Here is a 10289-nt window from a genome sequence, read left to right as displayed (position 1 = left end):
AACATATACATTAGTTGGACAGTGCATACACGTGATGGGGTAGAGATCAAATGTAATTGAGTCACTGGAAAGCTGCCATGGGATGGATTTTTATATACTGACAAAGAACTATAATATGTAATACAAGCCTATAAATCAATATAAGTGTTATATAATGTCCAAACAAATGGTACCCTAAAAAAGCAGTGGTCATCTGCACTTAAATGAACAGCGTCATAAACATGGCACTGCAATTTACAAGATATTGTGGTGAAGATATCACATACATCATCTAAACATTTATTAGATCAGCTTTTAAATTCTAGCTGGTGCTAGATAATTGATTTCCATTATATCATAATATGCCACATTTTCTGGATAAAATAAAAATTACATGGTGAAAGAAATGCATAATCATCGTGTGGTACAATTTCTTGTTCCAACAAGAAAACTCCAAATTATACTACTAGTCAGAAACTTAGAATCCTGACTGTCACAAACTTAGCTCAACACATGCTTGGCACAACTAAGAAAAAGTCTAAAAGAGACAGACCTTGCTTCTGTTTTCACTTTTCCCATCCAGGAGGATCCCTTTTACTTATGTCAATACCAAAATGCATCTCAACACATTTCTTTACCCAGTGCAAAGATGAGCCTCTGCCTCATCTGCACCTATATAAAAACAATTTCTTAATAGAATTTCCAGTGTACACCAGCAAAGAAAGAAAAGATGTTATTCAAACCTGAACATATTCAACGGAGGCACATAACTCCTTTGACAATCTCAATAGTCCAGAAAAGGTCTTGTAAATAGATCTAGAGTAATTTAGCTGTGGTTCAAAGTTAAGTTGGGTGAGCTTGTAAAGAATTGGGTGAATTCGAAGTTCAAACAATTAGATTAAACATAAAAAGAAAAATCAATGAGAAACAAAATTTCTCTTCATCGTTATATGACTTATTGCCAAAATGTTGTATTTCAGGAGCCATCCCACCTAACATTTGAGCGGTTGTTTCCTTCAAAATTTCTCACTTCGGTATGAAAACAAAATTCTATCCTTCACATTTTCTAACTAGAAGACTTTTGAGATCACCCCTGCACCAACAGTCCTGCCTCCTTCCCTTAGAGCAAACCGTTGTCCTACAAAATGTTGCAAGTGACAAAAGAATCATCTTAATGCTTAAGCTTTTTTATTTAAATGTCTTCAATAAAATACCAAGGCACACTTAACGTACCAGGTTCAATTGCGACAGGTGATATAAGTTCAAAAACTGCAGTAACATTGTCACCAGGCATGACCATCTTGACATTCTCTGGTAACTCAACCTTGCCAGTCACATCTGCCGTCCGCAAATAGAATTGTGGCTTATAATTGGAGAAAAAGGCAGTATGACGGCCACCTTCATCCTTTGTAAGTACGTATATCTCTGCCTCAAACTTCTTGTGTGTTTTCACTGTACCTGGCTTGCAAACAACCTGCATTGATTGTCACAGATGCATCAGAGAGGTTGCCATATGCAACTAGTTCCCAAAGAAAACCAATTATCTCGAATAATCACCTGCCCTCGGAAGACATCATCACGCTTCAGGCCACGCATAAGGAGACCTACATTATCTCCAGCCTGTAAAAGCCCTCTTTTAATCATCATCTGCTTTCAAGTTTCAAATCAAATAAAATCAACCAAACAAAATATAGATACATTTGTTAGAACAGCATACCTCGCCTCGGTCAAGTATTTTCTTAAACATTTCCACACCAGTAACAGTACTCTTTGTTGGAGGACCCTGTTTCAAAAAGCAAACTGTAAATACTTTGTGGAAAATCTTGCACACTCCTCACACCAATTAGATGCATACCTCTTTAAGTCCTAGCACTTCAACATCCTCACCAACTTTAATAGTTCCTTGCTCAACACGTCCAGTCACCACTGTTCCACGACCCTGGGGCAAATGGTTCAGATAATGAAGTCAGAAACCAATACAACATTTGCTCATTTAAATCAAATAGCAGAATCAACCTTTAAACTCCCAAAAATATGGAGACAAAAACTGAAACAAATATTAGCCATGCATACAAAGATGCACAAGATGAGGAGCAAGGCCACACAATTAAGCACACATGTACTGGCTATTACATATGACCATAATGCAAATCGACAATAAGAGATTGGTTCACACTGCAAATGCATTCCATGGGGAAATCATTTCCTCAAGCAACCAAATGGTTTTGGAACAACAGAGACAGATAAAAAGAGTCATTTCACAAGGGTATTTTAGCAGCATATGAAACTACAGCTGTCCTGGTAATATTATCTCATAAATAGGAGTGTAGTTTGTAGTAGTAATGAATAAGATGATGCAGCTGCAATATACTAGAAGAAAAGCACCTGAATGGAAAAAACATCTTCTATGGGCATAAGGAATGGTTTGTCAAGAACTCGCTTTGGTTCTGGAATGTACTCATCCACTGCTTCCATCAATTTCAAAATTGCTTTCCTTCCTATTTCTTCGTTAGTACCCTGTAAAGCTGACAATGCAGAACCCCTGACGATAGGAATCTCATCACCTGGGAACTTGTAGAAGCTAAGCAACTCTGTCACAGTTGTAACAATTAACCCTGTCAGTATGCTTTAAACAATGAAAACTATAAAATACATCAGAAAGGTCAAAGCTTCAACAAGTATTAGTAAATACCACGAAGTTCCATTTCTACAAGCTCCAGTAGCTCTTCATCGTCCACAACATCAACCTTATTCAGAAAGCATACCAAAGACGGTACTCCTACCTACCTCAAGAATTTAACAAGTTCATTAAATTTTATCCCAACCAAAATCAACCAACCCAGCTTTAGTAGCACACATGTTCTACACAAGTGTATATATTTATGACAAAGAAGAGCAATCAAAATGTACAAATCAGATAACTCAAGAACCTGGCGGGCAAGCAAGATGTGCTCCTTTGTCTGGGGCATGGGTCCATCGGGGGCAGACACAACAAGAATACCTCCATCCATTTGAGCCGCTCCAGTAATCATGTTCTGTTTACAATTCATTTAAAACATAAAAATGGTTACACGAATTCAGCAGAAACCAAGATACAAAAAGAATTTGTTTGCACGTAACAAAGTATCAAGTCAATAAAATGTTATAACACACGTCTCTGAAATGTCCCAATTTGCCTATGTTAATCCTCCTCAGTGCCATCTTATTTACTTGTGGAATAAAAATTAAAACTCGTAATTTCTTGATGATTAAGAACAGAAATTATTTAAAGTGCACTAAAATTGAACTACCTAAGCATGATAATTGATAAGTTATAACTATTTATTACTTGAATGGAGCACTACCGGCCTCATCACCAATCAAGCACAACTGAACAATTCTCTTATCTTTGAAGTTTCTACTGGCAGAGATAATGAAACGCCCCTTGATTTTAGTTCATTAAACATAACATTTTTTATACATCCGTCAGAAATTTGTTTCCTGCAAGGAAACTTGTAAAAGACCTTGGTACCATGGCCCCTCACATCCTAGGAACACTGTCCTAAAGATGACAACAAAACATTTGCTACATGCATAATCCTTGAGACTGCAAAATTTTCTGAACTGACTGTATGCACTAGTCCAACTCTCCAAATGTAAATTATCAGCTAGCAAGCCTTAATACCAAGTCCTAGGCTGGTTCTTTGGGTTTGCCAAGGTCCCTCCCAGGAAGCCAAAGTGCCTGGGAGGAACCCTGGGCAAACCTAAGCTAAACTTGGGTGAACCTAGCGGGACCCAAGGGCTGCCCAAAAAAAAAAAGATTTTTTTAAACATTTTTGTAAATGAAAGAAAACTTACTTATCTAATTTCAGCCTTACGCTATACATTGTGAAATTGGAATATCTCATGAAGGTTTTTGTAGTTTCAAAGGCATTAACTTGGGCTTGGTGCAGAGAGCTCTGCCCCTTGACCCTGCACTGTATTGTGGCAGGAAACATGACAAGAGTACTGAAAATAAACCTTCCAAGGGGCATTGTCCTCAACCCTGCTAGGAGTGTTACCCTTACAGCCCCACGAGGGGCACTGCCCCTAAACACCACTAGGGGCGTGGCCCCCAAAAGCCCAACAAGGGGTGCTGCCTCCCAAACCCCCACTAGTTATTAGTATCTCTTGTTGCATAACAAACTTAATTTCTCTGCGGCAGTGACAAGAGATTGGGATCTAACCCTTGAGTGTGTTGACAGTGGGCATAAACATAATTGTTGCAGCTTGTCCAATGCAAGGCTTGTGGAACTGGAGTTGTAACTTAAATGATTCAATATGAAGATTATTAAACACTGACTTTGTAATTTTCATTGTCTATTGACATTTGACAAATCACTAAAATATTATGAATAATTATTTTCATCTTTTGGCAATTCTGAGTATCATTGTTTCATGTTATAAATTTTTAATCTGTGTCTGTGCCCATGCCCAAGGGTAAAAAATACAATACCATTGTACCCGGTACCTGTACCAGACCCATATAAGACCAAAATTTAGTTTGAGAGCAAACAAATTATCAATATCTTTTACAAGCAACAAGTCAACAAGTCAACAAAGAAAAGATACAGAATCTGTGTAAAAAACTTTAAAGAAATGGTGACACAGATATCTAGTGTACTATTTTTTATGCAAAAGTTCCATAATCTAATTCAAGGTTATTTCCCAAAATATGCTAGAAACCTTGTGAGGAATAAGATTTGGCAAATACGAAACACACCTTTTTGTCCCAGAAGGATGCTCAAAAACATCTTTTGAACGTTGAAAAAATATGAAAAAGATTTTATAATATCTGCTCCTGTAAACATAGAATTCATAGCATATGGTGTTTACTAGTTTTGAGTTTTGACTATTGAATGGCATGGATAGATTGAAGTTTTGCAGGTGTTTTCTGACATTTTATCTTTACATTACAAATATAACATTCTTGATGTATCTTTGAAAGTTTGTTTGGCATCAGTTATTATTTCTCAAGAAGCTTTGAAGATATTGATCAAAGGATAGAGGATGTATAGAGATGGCTCCAGACTTTAATGAACGGTACAGTTATAAGCAAGGTCAAGAGAAAAAGATATTACATTATTGAAAACCATCAGCATTTTTCTAGTAATAAATAAGACTAATAAAAAATACACAATGCATGGAACTGTAATTGTGATGTAGAAATTTAAAAATTTATCACAATTCTATGTTAGCCAATAGATGCGATAACAGGAATCATTTGAGGAGATTGAACACTAGATTTATATTTTATCACAATTCTATGTTAGCCTACAGATGCAATAACAGGAATCATTTATTTCCTCAAGAAAGAGGAGATTGCTGGAGAAATTAAAGAAGGAGCCCCTGGTATTTGTTTTGATATTGTCAGCTCTAGGGAAGCCTTTAAATTGGTATACCAAAGTTATCATTTGAAATTCTTTATTACTTCTCTGGTCTCCAAAGAGCAAAATAAGAGTCTTATGGCTTCTTTTTTCAGAAAAAGAAGTGAGGTTTTCCCTGTTTCAAACAAAAAAGGAAAGGCCCTAGGTCTGGCTTCCTTGCAACATTCTTTCAGCACTTTTGGCAAATTGTACGTAAGGTATGTGAAAATGTGGAAGCTCTGAGGGGATCCAACAAGGTCCCATACAATTTAATAATACTTTTGTAGCCTTGACCCAGAAGTCTGCTTCCCCTTCCACTTTTGCAGATCTTAAGCCCATCTCCCAGTGCAGTACTATTTATACTATTATATCTAAAGGAATAACACTGACGATTCATCTTTTTCTGCCTTCTCTTGTTTCAACAGAGCAGGGAAGCTTTGTCCTGGATAAAACTGTAAATTTTAAACCATTTTTTATCAGGCTGGAAATAGGCAAGCCTTATGTCTGGATCTCACTTCAAAATCAGATCCACTGCAATATATAATATCCTCAATATAATATACATAAATGAATTATAACCCTTAGATATATGACAGTTTACATAGCTGTTCACATAAGTGATAACTCTAATTAATTTAGCAAGAACTCAACTTACAATTCAGTTTATTACGGACTTTCAGGGAGAACTAGAGCATCTAGTATAATCAAAATATATCGCAAATCAAACAGTAAATGGTATTCACCCCAGAATTACAAACCCTGTGTGCTAAGGTTCCTGTTCAAACAACAGAACATCAACCCACATGTGTGATTGCACAATGCTGGACAAGGGATTTTTGTCCACTAAGCAGCTGTGAAAATTGTAAGATTTCCACCCTCCAATCTCTAGTGATAGATAAACAGGATGTCGAATAAATTTGAGAGAACAAATTCACCAAACAAGAATACCACCTCTGTATCTATGCTCTTTGGCTTGGATTATAAAGGCACTTGAGCAGGAACTTCCCCTCCATAAAATAATTTCAAATTCTTTTCTTTCAAAACCCAAGCCCATAAGAAATGGAAAGTGGCTTAAAGAACAGCCTGGAATCTTTTGAGAAAAGGGGACATTGTAGTCTCCCTCCTTCGAGCAATTCAAATTTGGATGATTACAACGTGTTGCCTGATGCTCTTTTAGGAGACTGAACACTAGATTGCGATAACAGCAAGCATTTATTTTCTCAAGAAAGGGGAGATTGCTGGAGAAATTAAAGAAAGAGCCACTGGTGTTTTTTTAAGATATTCTCAGCTCTAGGGAAGCCTTTAAAATTGGTATACAAAAGTTATCATTTGAACTTCTTTGTTACTTCTCTGGTCTCCAAAGAGCAAAATAAGAGCCTTATGTCTTCTTTTTTTCAGAAAAGGAAGTGAGGTTAAAGGGTAAGGCCCTAGGTCTGGCTTCCTTGCAACATTCTTTCAGCGCTTTTGGCAAATTGTAAGGTATGTGAAAATGTGGAATCTCTGACGGGATCCAAGAAGGTCCCATACAATTTAATAATACTTTTGCGGCCTTGATCCAGAAGTCTGCTTCCCCTTCCACTTTTGCAGATCTTAGGCCCATCTCCCAGTGCAATACTATTTATAATATTATATCTAAAGGAATAGCACTCACAATTCATCTCTTTCTGCCTTCTCTTGTTTCAACGGAGCAGGGAAGCTTTGTCCTGGATAAAGCTGTTGCTTAGGGTACCATCAATTCACATGAGATAATTCAACTAGCCTTTCAGAACAAATTTTAAACCATTTTTTAGGCAAGCCTTATGTCTGGATCTCACTTCAAAATCAGATCCACCGCAACAGATATTATCCTCAATATAACATACATAAATAAATTATAACCCCTTAGATATATGATAGTTTACACAGCCGTTCACAATAATCGATAACTCTAATTAATTTAGCAAGAACTCAACTTACAGTCATTTCAGTTTATTACGGACTTTCAGGAACAACCACAGCATCTAGTACTATCAAGATATATTGCAAATCAACAGTAAATGGTATTCACCCAGAATTACAAACCCTATATGCTAAGGGTCTTGTTCAAACAACAGAACATTAACCCCTATCTGTGATTGCACAATGCTGGACAAACGATTTTTGTCCACAAGAAGCTGTGAAAATTGGAAGATTTCCACCCTCCAATCTCTAGTGATAGACAAACAGAGTGTCAAATAAATTTGAGAGAACAAATTCACAAAACAAGAATACACCTCTGTATCTATCCTCTTTGGCTTGGATAAAAAGACGCTTGAGCAGGAACTTCCCCTCCATAAAATAATTTCAAATTCTTTTCTTTCAAAAACCAAGCCCATGAGAAATGGAAAGTGGCTTAAAGAACAGCCTGGAATCTTTTGAGAAAAGGGGACATTGTAGTCTCCCTCCTTAAGCTTGCTTGCTCTCAAGCAATTCAAATTTGGATGCTTCAAAATGTCAACTCCTCATGGAACAATCTTCAGCTGGCAAGCCCTTCCATCCCACCAAATACTCAATAATAGTTATATTTCTAGACTTTATTTTCCATGTATCCAAGATAGTTGTTGGTATCAGAATGAGTCTTCCTCCATTATCCAAAACTGGCAAGTCTTTAGAGGGTCAACATGCTGCCTGATGCTATTTTAACACAAGAAACAAGGAAAATGTTGAAAATTTTGCTATTATTTAGGGGCTCTAACGTATAGCCTATTTCTCCCATCTTTCTTATGATCTTATAGGTATCATAAATCAGGGCTTCAAATTTTATGCGCCTTTCTTTCTTAATGAAGAAAGCATATAGGATTGTAGCCTCAAGTAAACCATGTCTCCAACATCAAATATTGATTTAGTGTGCCACCGATCAGCATAAAGCTTGGACTAGTTCTGACCAATGTGAAGATGGTTTTGGACCTATTTTTCATGATTTGAAGATCCACAAATGTTAAAGCATCATATTCATATAGGCCATAAAAGGTGGCATAGCTATGGACATACGATGGGAGTTCTTATAGTGAGTTTCTCTCAAATATAGCCACTTGACCCAGGTTGTTTGTTCTCCGAACACATAGTTTCTTAGTTATCCTTCTATTTATCAACAATTTCAGTTTGCCCACTCATTTGGAGGTGATCACTGATATACTAGAGCTAGGTGCGAGTTATGTTCCTATCAAATGAAACAATTCGATTTAGAAGTGACTCAAAAACTTGATGTCCCTCTCACTAACAATGTTCAAGGACAAACCATGTAATTTGAATACCTCCTTGAAAAATGAATCAGCTAATGCTAAAAATTTCCATAATCCATACAAATATTATCTGTAGCTTTAAGATATGATTGTGTGAATTTCTTTAATCACTGTTCCATATCACACTATGATCCATCGTCAGGATGCAAGTGTTTAAGAAGAGAGAAAAAGTAAGTTGCAGACCAAGGGTTCAATATAAAGAAGGAAGATAATAAGCACGTGATTCAAAAATGAGAAGACCCAAGTAACCAATTTAAAATTTAAAAAAAAGAAAATTAAAAGAGACCAAAGAAGTCAACTAAGTGAATAAGGAAATAAAAGAGCACCTGCCTAAAAAATGATCATAAATAAATCAATGAGATTATTTTATTAAATTAATTTTATTACCATCATGAATATGTCAAGAAATCTCTCTCTCTCTCTCTCTCTTAATTTTATTACCATCATGAATATGTCAAGAAATCTCTCTCTCTCTCTCTCTCTCTCTCTCTCTCTCTCTCTCTCTCCCTACATATGTATATAAATATTATTCTATAATAAAAATAAACAGAAGAAAATATATATATAAAATTTAAGGCAAGGACGACTTCAAGGCAAAGGGGTCTTTTAATCATTTGTTGAAGAGGGGGAGGCTCCAATGGCTTGACCAAGCCGTTAAGTGGCTTTGCTAATACTTCTATGAGTAGAACCATAATCCTCTTCTCCAACACATCAAGAACTTTGATAGCTATGCTGTAATATAACTGTGTAGTGCTCCATTGATCTGTCATATTTTACCTGTGCTAATTAACTAAAGTGGATTTTTGGATCAATCCTATCAAATATGTCAACCATATTTTGGCTAATTCTTCAAAATTAGTGATGAGATTAAGCTCTCATATCACTGTGCCATGGTACCACCATTCATTGGCTAGTACTTCCAAGTGAGAAGAAGAAAACTTGATGGCTTCATCCTACATTGGATTTTAACACATGTAGGCATTGATCTTGCATATCCATGCAAGGTCTGAACACTTGTGTGTCCCATCATAGATTGGTTCAAGAACCTTTCTCAAGAACTGTTGTGATGCTTTGTTAGCAAGATTCTTAACTAATTTCTCCTCTGTTCACAAACCATTTCAGAGCTTGATGTTCCAGAATGCAATGAATAATAGATCATCCTGAATTTCTCAATCAAGAGCTCTGTATTTGATATGAAGCACTGGAAAATCATTGATTATCTTAATTGCCTCTCTTTTTTATGGATAGTCTTTTCTTTAACCTCATCCCTTGATCCACTACCAACTCAATCCAATGCTACTCTTTTTTGTCATATTCTTATTAAAAACATTGAAGTACATGTAAACAGGGATGTCCAACATAAGTCTTTACGCTAGGAATCACTTAAGTTGCACAAAGAGACGTTTCCACAACTTAAGAATAGAGTAGAATGTAATCCAAAGACCACACTTACCCAATAATGCTCTATATCCTCTTCCTCTTGGGTAATTCAAGGAAAGGACAGCCAATGCACTGTTAAGCCTTGTGGCTTTGAGTTGGGGACCCCACAGCCACTTTTAGCTGCTTATTTGTTATTCAGAAGTACATATAATAGCAGAATGTTTGGCCAAGACTGGCATCAATTCCCAAGAGGGTTTAGTTATTCGTAAGTCAATACAAATATAGA

General features: G+C 36.4%; 1 protein-coding gene across 1 annotated transcript in view; it reads right to left on the bottom strand.

Moving 5' to 3' along the window:
* Nucleotides 1-292: 292 nt before the first annotated feature.
* Nucleotides 293-10289, bottom strand: part of LOC149553090 (GTP binding Elongation factor Tu family protein) — a 62589-nt gene continuing 52592 nt past the window's right edge. Inside the window, exons 5-12 of the mRNA XM_089788604.1 lie at nt 2910-3014; nt 2672-2762; nt 2365-2570; nt 1835-1918; nt 1697-1762; nt 1537-1599; nt 1213-1453; nt 293-1117 (exon numbers count right to left, since the gene is read on the bottom strand). Of these exons, the coding sequence (XP_089644730.1) occupies nt 1050-1117; nt 1213-1453; nt 1537-1599; nt 1697-1762; nt 1835-1918; nt 2365-2570; nt 2672-2762; nt 2910-3014 (924 nt within the window). The 3' untranslated portion in view covers nt 293-1049. The remainder of the gene's footprint in view (nt 1118-1212; nt 1454-1536; nt 1600-1696; nt 1763-1834; nt 1919-2364; nt 2571-2671; nt 2763-2909; nt 3015-10289) is intronic.

The sequence above is a fragment of the Cupressus sempervirens genome, chromosome 6 (assembly GCF_028749045.1).
Source record: "Cupressus sempervirens isolate cs-2001-9-10 chromosome 6, ASM2874904v1, whole genome shotgun sequence".
In the NCBI taxonomy this organism is placed as follows: Eukaryota; Viridiplantae; Streptophyta; class Pinopsida; order Cupressales; family Cupressaceae; genus Cupressus; species Cupressus sempervirens.
The sequence above is the reverse complement of the archived record's forward strand: the minus strand, read 5'-3'. Positions and strand labels throughout refer to the sequence as shown.